This window comes from Phasianus colchicus, chromosome 1 (genome assembly GCF_987193195.1).
Source record: "Phasianus colchicus chromosome 1, bPhaCol1.hap1.1, whole genome shotgun sequence".
NCBI lineage: Eukaryota > Metazoa > Chordata > Aves > Galliformes > Phasianidae > Phasianus > Phasianus colchicus.
This window is the reverse complement of record NC_143436.1, coordinates 140,334,250-140,347,464: the sequence shown is the minus strand read 5'-3', so window position 1 is coordinate 140,347,464 and position 13,215 is coordinate 140,334,250. Positions and strand designations below refer to the sequence as shown.

The window sequence follows — 13,215 nt, the reverse complement described above, 5'->3', positions numbered from 1 at the left end:
CCAGTTTAGTTGTGCATCACCATTTGTGTGTGAAGGGCAGCCTGATGATCATTAATCCTCAGAATTAAATGCATTAGTAATTGAGTGTGGTGGAAATGATTTAGCTATGTTTCCAACTTGGACAGAAGGACATTGAATGTTGTGGGAGACTGTGTGAAAGGCCTTACAGAAGTCCAGACGTGATGCCAGTGGCTCTTCCCTTGTGCACTGATGGGGTCATGCCATCATAGAAGGCCACAAGGCTGTTCAGACAGGACCTGCCCTTGGTGAAGCCATACTTCTTGCCTTGTATCACCTGCCTTGTATCACCTGCCTGTATGTGACTTAGCAAAGCTTCCAGGAGGATCTGTTCCATGATCTTCCCCAGCACAGAAGTAAGGCTGACAGGTCGGTAGTTCCCTGGGTCGTCCTTTCTTCCCTTCTTAAAATTTGCTACTTACCGGAAGGCCAGGCAGTCCTGGTAAACCATCTAATCCATCTCTGCCTGGGAAACCATCTTCCCCTCTGATACCAGGAAGTCCAGGATCTCCTCGGATTCCTTTGGTACCTAAAGCAGACCTTTCATTGGGAGACTGCTCTCTCACAAAAAGTATAAATAATTGCAAAATACATGTGACATGAATTTTTACTCTACCTTTAGTAGTTATGTATATAGAATCTCCCTTTTCTCCTTTTGGTCCGGGAAATCCTTCTTGGCCTGATTGTCCCTGGCATTACACAAATCAGAAAAAAAAAAACAAAAAAACCCTCAAAACCACAAAATATAAACACTTAACAAATAATTATCCAGATTTGTGTTTCCACTGTCCTGCTTAAACGAACAAACAAACCACGACGGTAATGCTTTCCTATTACTCTCTGTATGATTTCCTCTTCAGTAATCCTATTCTTGTGCCTGAATCCTTATTAACTTGCTTAACTAGGATCAATGCCCATATGGAATGGTAGGGGTGCTCCTACATGAGGAAAACAGTAGGAGATCTGTGGCTTATCATAAGATCAAGTCTTGTAGATGACTACAGCTGGAGAACTGCATGAGAGAAAATGTAGTAAATTGCTTATTGTTTGCCAGGAAGGAAATTGCCGTAAGCAACAATTTGGCACCATGGTAACAAAACTCTGGGTTATATTTACCTGCATTTTCTCTTTCCCAGTCTAAAAAAGATGACAGCTGGATGGCTGGCAATGGATTGTGATTCACAGCACCATTGTAGGGTTGAAAAACAGCATTTTCTTCATTTATGAGAGGAAGGAACTTAGGCATAGAGTGATTAAGTGAACTACCCCACACCACAGCCCCATAGGAAAGATTTTGGTTGAAAGGGACAACTGGAGGTCCCCACTCCAACCTGCTGCTCAGAGCTACAGCAGGTTGCTCAGGGCCTTGTGCAGTCAAGATCTAAAGTCTCCAAAGAGGGAGATTTGCTCTCTTGCTAAGGTAAACTGTGATGAAGCTAAGGATGAATCTTTGGCATTCCTTGGTATAGTGCACAATTCTCCTCAACAGCCCAGCTGAAAATGGCACTACTAGATTTCTCCACAAGAGCTCTGAGTCACTGGACTGAATGCATGGGAGATGCCAACGGCTCAACATTACAGATTCATTTAGTGCTGACTGTTCTAACCCAGTTAGCTTTAATTCTGAAAAATCATATTCGTGCATACTAAAATATAAGCCATTATGTTTTCCCTATCTTCCTCTTACTGAATTTCAATGCACATAATATATGAAAAGAATGTTTGATGCATTTATTTTTTGTCTGAAATACTCCTTTGTCATAAATTACTTCATCTGATATCTTTTCCATCACTGTCTTTCATTGGCATTCTCCAAGCATTTCTTAGGTGAAAAGCATGTGTGGAAATGGAAAGCCATCTCAAGAATACAGGTTCACACTTCTGTACGTCTAAAGTGGGAGACCAAATTTGAGTAAAAGGATTGTATTTTACCTGTCTGTGTTTACCTCCTGCATTTTAGTGAAGCCACATCTATATATCCCTGTTTATATATGCTTTTTATAGGCCAAAAGAAATCTCAAGAACTTAATTTTAATACTGAATTATGTCACTGACTGTACAACTGCAGAAATTTTCAGCAATAGCACTGCACTGTATTATGTTCACTTTGTTATTTGCTGCTTTCTAGGTTTAAAACTGTATCATGCAATTTAACACAAGTGTTTTCAAAATGGCTTAAAGCTATTTCTAATTTCTCTTTCTCCACAGAAAAGAATGCCCACTGCTTGGGATGTATATATATATTTTTTACATTAAGTTCACTAGATCTGATCTAAATTAAACATATTGATTTTCTACAAAGGTAACTTGTTGCACATGTTAAGAAAATTATGGACTCACTTCTGCTAAGAAAATGGACTAAGAATAATTAAAGTAATTTGTTTTATGGTGAATTTGTGCCAGACCAGAAGCTGAGATAAAGTCAGGGCTTTGCTGCTGAGTATTCTACTATGATATGACATGTCTATATGTGTCTTATGTCTACAGTAACTTAAATTCTGGGATGAAGATAATACAATTATTCATTTCAAAGGCAAATAATAATAATAATAATAAATCAGAACTTGTAAAAATTAACTGAAGTTTCAATAATGAACATTTCAAAATGTCTTTTTTTTTCTCCCTGACTCACAGAAAATAGAATTTTTTATTTTCTGAAAAAAATCCAAACTCTAGCTAGTTGCAAGTAATTTTTTTTTAATGTTCAGAAAGCCAAAAATACTGACTGAAAGCATTTTATTTGCTCTGACATCTCTACACAAACAAAATCAGTTTTGGGTTAGCTTAACTAAAATCTTACTCTTGAGTTTTAACTTTGAGAAAACGTAAAGCAGTTGGGATAACACAAAATATAGCACCTTTAGCAGTAAATAACAAGTGAGTAATTATTAGCAAAACACTCTTAACAGGGTTGTTGACAGTGTTTTTTTAGGAAAAAGTTATGTATTTATAACCAAGAATCTTACATTTAATATTTGACATTTGCCCCTTATTAGAAACAATTTGAAGGAACTAATGAAATTGTTTCCCTTCATAATCAGTGCTGTAGTTTTGCTGAAACAGTTTTGTTTAAATGGAAAGTGTATTTTAGATTATGTGGAAATCTTTTGCTCTTCCCACAGTAACTATTTTAATTCCCATCTTAGCAACTTTTAGCTCTTGGTATTTTGCAGCAATCTGAAAACTATGGAGGTGGCACAGAAGAAAATAAATTGTACTTTTCATCATTTTTTTTCTCATGGAGAATAGCTGGTTTTTATTTGTAGTAGATGTACAAAACTATGCATTAAGGAAACAAGTATCTTACTTTTGCTCCAGCGTAGCCAGGAATACCATGTGGACCCTGATCACCAGGTTCTCCTTTTCTCCCAGGCTGGCCAGGGGTTCCTGGAAAACCAGGAGGACCACGGGGGCCAGTAGAGCCCCTTCTGAGTTCATCACTCAGAAGGCATTTACTGCAGTCACCTTCTTCGCCTAAGGAAGTGGATTGGAAAGAGAAGAAAACTGTCACAACAAACACTTTCAACTGTACCCTTTATACACACATATATACCTCAAGTATTTGAGAAAATCACTTTTTTTTTCCCTTTAAGAAACTAAATCCATGTTTACTTGTTGCGTTAATCTCAGATCAAATTCATTGGTCTCTGAGTATGTCATAATTAGACTTAATTAAAACTTAAAACAATGGAAGTTTTACACAATGCATAACAGCAGATCATCTTTTGAGTTATTTATTATAACCAACCTTTAGGTCCTCTTTGTCCTCTTGGCCCAGGAAAACCTTGTGCACCAGGTCTACCTGGTGTCCCTTCCTGTCCTTTTAATCCAAAGAGAGAACCTAGAAGCACAAGAGTAACAAGATAAATTAATGTACTGTATATTAATGTACTGCTTCTCCTCATTCCACCTTATTCAAGTTGGACTACCTCTGTCCTTTTCTGTTTCTCCTAAAGTCACCGACTGTCTAACTCAGCTGTTATTAAATCCTCTTTTCTTGTTGTTTCTTCCCCTCTTCGGAGCTTCCCAAACCCATTCTCAGTAACTTCCATTTGTGTGCTAATGGTCCCTTACCGTCTTACTTATCCAAGCTTCATCTTCCTTCCTCTCTGTACTAGTACAGCCACCTACTTCAGAGGGGCCATTTGCTTGTCTCTGCATTTCCAAGCCTTACTTGCTTTCATGTGCTAGCAAAGAATTCATATTTTCTATTTCTCAGCATTGAAGGTCTACCCAGACCAGCTTGCCTGGATTGTTGCTCCCTCTGGCCATGACTGCTCTGCAGAACTCCAGTGACCAGCAACTGGCTGGAGCACATGGATTTCCTTGTCTGGAAACCAGCATGAGGAAATGCCTCGTATCATATTTTGCTATGGTTACAGGACATGGCTTTGACACATACAGCCCCAGGACCTAAGTCTGCTACCGTGGACATGACCTTATAGTTGCAGCCTTCTCTTTCTTGTTACTTCTTTTCCTGCTGTGGTAGATGATTCTATCCATTCTTAGGTCTCTTTCACCCTTAATTCCTTCGTTTTTAACTCTTGGCACAACACAGTTTGCAGTACCACAGACCACCTGCTCTGGATAACTTCCTGTAATCCTTTTCTCCACTCCTGCTCTTGCACTGCTGTGTGGTGCATTTCACAGAGACAAAGCACAGTCTGAATTAGAAGTGGCCTCTGGAAAGAACCTACTGCAATGTTCTTCTCCAAAAAGGGCTAACCTCAAAATTACACCAGTTACTCAGGGCCTTGTTCAGTTGAGTACTGAGTATCCCCAAAGATGAAAAGTCTACCACTCTGGGCAAACTGTTCCACCATCTGACCACAGATGTGAAAAAGTTTTCACAGAGTGAAAAAGTTTTTCCTAACATCTGAGCAACATTTCCCTTGTGAAAACTTATGAACATTCCTTCTTGCCCTGCCACTTGTACTCCTCAGTCAGTGTGTCTCGTTCCGTTTTCACTGTGACCTCCTGAGAGAGAGGTACACAAAAAAAGCAGCAAGATTCCTCTTAGCACTTTTCTTCTCCAGGCTGAGGAAGAAACCCAGCTCTCACAGACACCCACTCTGTGACTTCTGCTTCAGATCCATAACCATTTGTATGACCATTTGTAAGACTTCTTTTAGAATGTTAGTACTCTTGGACTGGGGAGACAAAAAAATAAACTTTTCTACAACTTACCATTTTAACCTCTGTTTGCTAAATTCAACATATACAGTCAGTGTCCTTCATGCCAGACCTTTCTCAGCCTAGCACACTTACTGGGACACTCTTCCCAGAGTACAGGTACATATAATTCATTTGAAATTTGAGCTGTGAAAATTATTTTTACCAGAGCAGAATGCAAGTCTAAGAACAGAATGCCCATATCTCTCCACCAGCCCAAAACAGACTTCTTTTTCAAATTTTGCCAGGAATGTCTGAAAGTCATGCAAAACCTTCTTTCATCAATGAGCGTACATCACTTCTATCCAATGTGTCTTTCCTCCACCCACTCTGTTTCATTCCCTCAATCTACTTTTTCACTTTGTCTTGCCAACTGTTATCTTTAAAATAAGCAACGATGTTCCTGAGTTCTCACCACCTCTTCTTGCACTTACCTGGAGTTCCAGGGGGACCAGGTGGACCACGGGGTCCTGGTTCGCCATGTTTTCCTGGAAACCCAGGCGGGCCTGCTTGATAAGCAGGAGATCCTCCTTCACCTTTTTCACCTTTTGGTCCTATCTCTCCAGGTAAGCCTGGCTTATCTGCGTCTCCTGAAACAGAACCAGGAAAAAAACTCAGAAGGATTTCTTACCAGTACTGCACAAAGAGCTATAAGGTAACAGAAGGGACTGTTCCTATAATTGCATGTAGCAAGCAGGAAAAAATGGAGACATTTTAGTGTACAAGAAAAAGTGTAACTGCACTTTTTACTTGGGCAAATCAACAGTTGGTCCTGAAGCAAGGTTCTGCCATCATCTCTACCTCAGTTGTTTTGCAAAGACTCACTGAGGCCAAAGCAGGTACATAAAATGCACCTTTTGATTTTTGCTACTGCAGTTAGTTACTTACCACACTGCACTGCATATTTCACCAAATGTACATGCATTTTCTCCACCTCAATCCCATACCAGTTATAACTTGTTAAATTGCTGGAACAAATGTTACTGGGATATTACCATCAGAGAATCCTGGAATACCAGGCAGCCCACGGTCACCCTGCTCTCCTGGTTCTCCCTGTAGTCCAGAAGCACCTGGAAAGCCTGGATCACCTCTTACACCTGAAAGACAACCCCAGTACCACAAAACATGTTAGTGTGATGCTGTTTGTGACCCATAAGTGATGACCTGTGGTACACTACAGATTCTTAACTCCTAAAATGCTTAAATTAGGAACTTCACCTGCTTTAGAATATTACAATTCACCATTATTTCTTAAAGGCAGCTTTAGAAATACAGAAAGTGGTACTTCATGATGTCTTAGTACGAATAAACAAGTATATCAGAGAGATTTCTGTAAAGTCCTAATATCTGGAAGCTGAGCATATCCTGGAAAAGGAATGGTGTAGAGCCAGTAAGCAGAGGTAGAAGATCTCTCAACTCTTTCCAGTATGCTCCTAGAACTGCACTTCTCCTGATTAACTTTCTGAAGATAACCCCTCCTTTTCCCTACAAAAATTTGCCATTATAACGATGTGTGAAATATGAGCTTTGCTCTGCTTTACTGTACCAGAAGCATCTGCCACATGCCAACTACTGCATGAGGAAAGTATTGTCCTTTTGTCAAAGGCACAGGACATTCCATCACCCTGCCTGCTTCCTCCTCTCTCCACGAAGCCCCTCCTGTTCCTAAAGGCTTGGCAGGTATTCTGAGTGATTTAAACAGTGTTTACATGTTTATCCATTCTCTCCAGGAGGAAGAGAACTGTTCACCATTGCCAGACTCTCTTGCATTCAACGACTAGAAAACTGTACAATGTAAGGATGCAGCATGGTGCAACAGCAAGTGATCATCTTTCCCGCTAGTGCTTTTCTAGGAAGTTTTGGCCTTTGCAAACTTTTATCACTTTCTGTGTGTTTCTAGTCCAGCCAAGCAGATCCACCACAGCCCTACAGGGCAGCTGGCTGTGAGTACTACAGATGATCTCTGCATTTTATCCAGAGGCTATGAAAGAAGACCCGGAACACAGACTCTCCCTTTCTTCTTTTCACTGGACATTTTTTTTTTAAATTTTTTTCTCAATTTTTTTTTTTTTCTGTGTGAACTCAGGAATGTATGGATGCGTTTTGTACATCAACCTGGCTTCAGCAGGAGAGACAAAGAAGCCATCTGCCTGCAAAAAGGTAACTAGGGCACTCTTTTGTTATACCTTTTGGACAAATTTAGCAGTCCAAAGTTTTTGAAGGAGTTGAATTTTCTGGCTTTAATGCTTTTGATCTATGTAGCAGGTGATAAAACCTGGCTAAGATACACAATCTAAGCAAAGGAGACGTACCTTTTCTTGGAATGCGGTAAGGAACATAGGCAGGTGTTCCTGGAGGACCCATCTCACCCTGCTCCCCCTGTTAGCAGAAGTTGAAGCATCATATTTAAGCATATTATTGTGAGGAATTTCTTTTAAAATGGAAACAAAAGCCCGTGAAACACAAAGAAACAAAATTCCAAAAGCACTGACACAACTTTCAAGAAATGTGAGCATTTCAATCAATCAACAACTGGTACTACAGTAACAAGGAACACTTAGCTTGCTACTGCATCATGGAGAAGAAAAATTACACCTGGATTATCACTTCTAGCAAATGGAAGTAAAGCAGTACCTTGCCTCCTCTAGGACCATATTGACCTGGTTGACCATCAAATCCTGGAAAACCCTGTAATACACATAAAAATGGTTGATGTTTCCTTTATCAGAAAGACAATAAAATTTGTTGTCTACAGCAGTTGTTTTCCTCTGGTGTTACAGTGAGAAGTATGTAATAGAGCTGAGTAGTTTGTTTCCCTGGTGTGCAGCAATTCAGGCAATGCCATTACAGAGTCACAGAGTCACACAGAGTCACAGAATTGTAGGGGTTGGAAGGTATCTCTAGAGATCATTGAGTCCAACCCCCCCCCCCAAAAGCCTTACTTTAACCTTGCCTGAAAGATCCATCTGCTAAATCGTTATCTATTTGTTTCTATATGAAAGCAAGAAATCTATCTAAAAACATAGTGTGGAAAAACTACTTGGCATCACTGAGAATAGTATTTCTCCCAGAGCTGGACAAGTTCTGACATAATCCACAATGCTTTTGCATAAGGACAGATAAAAACAGCAGTTACATTACACACTGATATTTAGTGCATTAGAAATATGAATGGGTGTATTCAGTCAGTAATTGGAAATAATCTTTCTTTCCATATTAATACATCTTTAAATGATCAAAATCCTACAAGGATCATAAGCAAAAGAAAGAAATCAAATGATCAAGCAAAAATCTTCATGAAAATTTAAAAAATAATGGGATACTTGTAATTTATAAGTTGTGCATGTAGCACATCCTGCTGTTTTCTGCAGATTCAGTTAGAGAATGGTTGTAATCACCTGATCTTAGCAATGAGCAATGAGTTATTTACAAATTCACTCATGTATGCAAGCACAGAAGGCAAGCATTCCTTACAAAAAGCAAGATGATCAGGCTACTTTATATCTGATTAAAATTCTATTAACAAGATGTTTCACTGATTATTCAATCAAACGTCCCAAATCTACAATTTTGCAAGCTTGCACATTCTTCTGTCACACCAACCTGTGGGGCTGTATAGTTATGGAAAGTGCTGACATACCCAGTAACTTGAAGTACCAGGGCACAGAGTTACACACTATGAGAAGCACAGCCCAGTTCTGTTCCTTTTGAAACCAGCAGTGTATGTGCTAACATTTAATACTAGGTCAGGCTGCCCAGGTCCCATCCAGTCTGGCCTTAAACACCTCCAGGGACAAGGCATTCAACACGGAGGTGATGCTCCGTTTCCCAATGGGTTTTGCTAATTCTACTCTTCAGGTTTCAGTAGTCTCAGTTTCATTAAGTCTCCTCGTGCTTCAATGTTCCATCTGTTAGATCAAATCTACCTCTCATCAAAGGCTGGAGGGACCTGCTGTGGCACAGGCTCTTGTGCTGCTGCTGATAGTGCAGGGGGATGGAGCACCTACACTTGCACCATCCCCTTGAACACTGAAGGGTGGGAGAAGAGAAAGAAGATGCTCTCATTGCTGGTCAATGGCATGGAGCTGTCAGGGGCAGCTGGGGATTAGGGAAAGAGTCTACACCGGAGGGCAGTGGGCATGGAACAGGCTGCCCAGGGCAGTGGACACAACACTGAGCTTGCCAGAGTTGAAGAAGCCTCTGGGCTATGTTCTTGGACATAAGGTCTGACTTTTGTTCGGTTCTGTGCGGGGCCAGGACTCCATGATCCTTATGAGTCCTTTCCACCTTGGGATATTCTATGAATTTACACAACGCATTCTGTCACATGAAGACATATTTCACATGCTGGAGGTGCACAGAAAAGAGCAGATTTCATTGGTGCTGATACAGAAAAAACAAGAATCTATGCATTTTATTCAGTTATTTTTGGGAATCTCTGCTCTCTATAGAAAAAAATCATATGTACTCTGGAAAAGGACTAGTGTTAAAAAGGTGAGCTTTTAGTAGGAAACAGTGGCTGGACTCTGAACTGATACCAACTGAAGTAGTTTCACTAAAGCCAGAATATTTGTGGAATTCACATTAGTTAGATTTAAAACAGCACCTCCTGAATTTCACAGTAGGAACAACTCCTACACAGAGTGAGTATTTTCATAGTGGGCTCTTGAAGACATTTACACAATTTTAAAGCCCTTGAAATTCCACAGTTCTCAGCAAGATACCACAGACTGTACTGCATGCATCAGTGGCACCTACACGAGAATCCATCAGAAAAAGTTAAGTACTAAGCATAAAACCTCTTTACACTAGGTGGAGCTGGCGGTCTAGAAGTGAAACCAGTAGCTTTCTGATTAGGAACTACTTCACCCAACGCAGGCAGACAGGGCAATTATCCTCTCTTTCTTAAGAATCAAATTATTCAAAAGGCTTTAGAAAAGGGGCTATTGTGAATAGCAGATCGAGCAGCTTATCCCCTTCATACTTGTCCAAATCAATACCCGTTTCACTAAGACTGTTGCCAAAACTCACTTTCAATATAGGGAAGGCATCGAACATTTCTCACCAGAGCATGAACCTACCTTGAGGTCAATCATGTGGCTTTAATGGACTTTGCATCACTCTCTCCACGTATGTATTTTAGATAGCATATTCCCCTCCATACCACCAGTTTTTGTCATCAATTCAAGAGCTGCACAACTGTTACTTTTCATGTGTCTTGTACTTTAAGTCCCTGTGTTTCATGTTATTACTGTTGTCCCTTGGTGGAAAGTCAAATCCGTAAACTAGTTAAAGATGGAGGAGCATGAAAAAGTCATACATCCCACAGTTATCTGAATATCTCACGGAAGTAATTCCTAATGCTAATTGAAAAGGCCCTTTCCTGAGCATAAACAGAAAGGATGAGCTTTTCCTGGTCTGACAAAATGCAATTTTAAATATTTGGGTGTTTTTCCAAGTGGACAGAGATTTAACTGGTGTATTTACCATTTTCCTTCTTTTCTTTTTTTAAACTTTTGATATCCAAAATGTACCATAGACACAGATGTTAGCAGAAAACTATTTGAAATAAGAACTTTCTACATGTGGGAAGAGAATTACAGAAATCATGGTAGTAATAATGGGAACAATGAAAATGACAGCTCATGATGTTTTTAAAAAACGGTCCTGTTGAAATGGTATAACAGACTTTGATTAGAGAACTGGTTTTTTTTCACACTCATGAGGAAATGAACTGATCCAAAATTACAATGATATTTTAATCCAGATGATGCTTGTTAGACTACAAGTCTATATTGGTATAATTACATGCAGAATTTGTCTTCTGCAGTCTTCTTTTCAGACAGATTGCCTACATGTGTGTTGGAAACAACAGCTGTATGAAATACTTACTCTTTCTCCACTGAGTCCTGGAAAACCATCATTACCAGGCAGTCCCTATGAAAGCACATTAAAGTTAGTAAAACAAGAAATGACATAATAACAAATTATTTCTTAGATAAAATAAATATGACTATTTTGAAGCTCTAAAACTTACACTCAAAGTCAGGTACTTTTTCTATGAGACTAATGCATGATGCAAACAGAAAATATCTGAAATTTAACCAGGTATTTAATTTTTATCTTCTTCTTAATCAATCAATTGTAAATTGACCATGAAGATGTCAAGCTTTAAAAAGTGCCTGAGATCTTTAAAAAATGTATGCTGACTACTGTTATTCTGTTCAAGCACTTTAGAAACAACGCCCCCAGAAAGCATTCATACATGCTGAAGGTAACAGTAGTTAAATTTGCTTTCTTCTGGGGTAAGTGAATAACTGGAGTCAAACTTGGATTTGTTAACCACAGTTTAAAGAGGGTTAAGGTGGAAACAGTGAAATGAAATCCATGCTGCAGAGCAGCAGAGGAGCAGTGGTAAATGAGCACAACTATGGGTGAATGATGCAGGAGGCTTCCCAGTGAGGATGGAGGGTAGTGAGTCACGTGAGGTCCTTCTTCTGTTATCATTTTAAAAATGTAATTTTTCCTTTCCCAGATCAGGGAGTTCAAAGCTGGACACAACTTGGAAGACATGGGCAGAAGAGCTCTCATTTCTGTGTCTTATTTCTCTGTGTTTTGCTCCTAAAGACAAAGTCTCAGCTTGGACTTGCATATTCAGCAGCATGAATTTTACCTTCAGTGAGCTACTCACCCTTTGTCCTGGGAAGCCTATTACCCCTTCTTCACCTTTTTCAGGAGTGAAAAGAAGTACGCCCTAAAAAATATTATAGTCAGTTCAACATATTTCTACATGATGTGGGGAAAAAAAAAAAAAGACTTCATGGAAGCTAAACAGAAGAAGATAACATTTCAACACATATATGAATTTATTATGTCTGCATGCAAGAGAACTAATGTCCTTAAAGTAGAGCGTGACATGCTTTCTTCATTACAATAACATGACCAGGACAATAGGGAGAGGTCATCTCCTTCTGTATTTCTTCCGCAGCTGTGACTTTAAACATAAGTCAAATCAGATATATGACCAAGTAAGCAATCCAGCTTATGCCCTAACTGTAGCTTGCGAGAGCTATTTGGCAAACACGGACATGGTACTATCAGAAAAAAAGGGAGAAACATATCCCACTCTGTTACATCAGGAGGAAAATCAGCGGTTTTCCTAATCAAGTCACAGGAAAATTCTGCATGTGTAAATTCTGACTGAGAACAGAAAAACAGGATAGGAACTGCAGCAGGATTCAGACTGCAGCCTTCTCCCATAACCTCACAGGGAAGTTGACTAGACCATCTAAGAAAATAAAGGTCTGCAAAATGCCCAGTGAGGCATCCCTAATTGGTGAAGGCTGTATTTTAAACCACTCTGGGAAGTAAAAAGGAACCGCTCAATAACAAAGCTATTTAGACAGACTAGAGATTTCATGTGAGTTAACTAAACCACATTCAGTCAAGCTTGGTTGACAGCTCTAAATGATACAGCAACACATGGGATTACTTTCACAGTCAACAGACATATGAGGCCAAAAGTCTGCATGTGCTGGAGAGAATTTGGACAAAATTTTCATACGTAATTACTTAATGGAATTTAACATAATTTTAAAACATAGTAGACCAGCAGTAGTAAAGAAATCTATTGATAGTTAAGGTTAAAATTAAAAAATGTGTGAGGGAAAATCTTATTTTGGTTAACCATTAAAAGAATGATGGATTGCATTGTGGAATTCTTAGATATCATATTGCTGTTAAGGTTTTCTAAAGCATCAAAACTAGTGCTCCTGATAATGCTGCTCCAAAACTGTATCACATCTTGTCAATGAAGAATACACTAACGTTAATTCTGATTTATTTGTTTTTGGTATTCTCCACTTACTGGAAATCCAGCTTCCCCTTTTTGTCCAGGCTCTCCTCTTTCACCCTGGAAATGAAGAAAAGTGTTCAGAGATTCTAGACATTCACATTTTAATAACTTCCAAAATAACTTTCAATAACTTTTTTTTTTTTTTTTTTTTAAATACAAAGTGAAAAATG

The 13,215-nt window shown here is 39.2% G+C and overlaps 1 protein-coding gene across 3 annotated transcripts in view; it reads right to left on the bottom strand.

Annotated features, from left to right (window-relative positions):
• COL4A2 (collagen type IV alpha 2 chain) overlaps positions 1-13,215 on the bottom strand; it is a 144,698-nt gene that overhangs the window by 29,040 nt on the left and 102,443 nt on the right. For all 3 annotated transcript variants that reach the window (XM_090128690.1, XM_090128698.1, XM_090128706.1), the window contains exons 14-24: positions 13,058-13,102; positions 11,882-11,944; positions 11,083-11,127; positions 7,825-7,878; positions 7,503-7,569; positions 6,186-6,287; positions 5,625-5,780; positions 3,767-3,859; positions 3,326-3,492; positions 635-707; positions 441-547 (exon numbers count right to left, since the gene is read on the bottom strand). In XM_090128690.1, the coding sequence (XP_089984816.1) occupies positions 441-547; positions 635-707; positions 3,326-3,492; positions 3,767-3,859; positions 5,625-5,780; positions 6,186-6,287; positions 7,503-7,569; positions 7,825-7,878; positions 11,083-11,127; positions 11,882-11,944; positions 13,058-13,102 (972 nt within the window). The remainder of the gene's footprint in view (positions 1-440; positions 548-634; positions 708-3,325; positions 3,493-3,766; positions 3,860-5,624; positions 5,781-6,185; positions 6,288-7,502; positions 7,570-7,824; positions 7,879-11,082; positions 11,128-11,881; positions 11,945-13,057; positions 13,103-13,215) is intronic.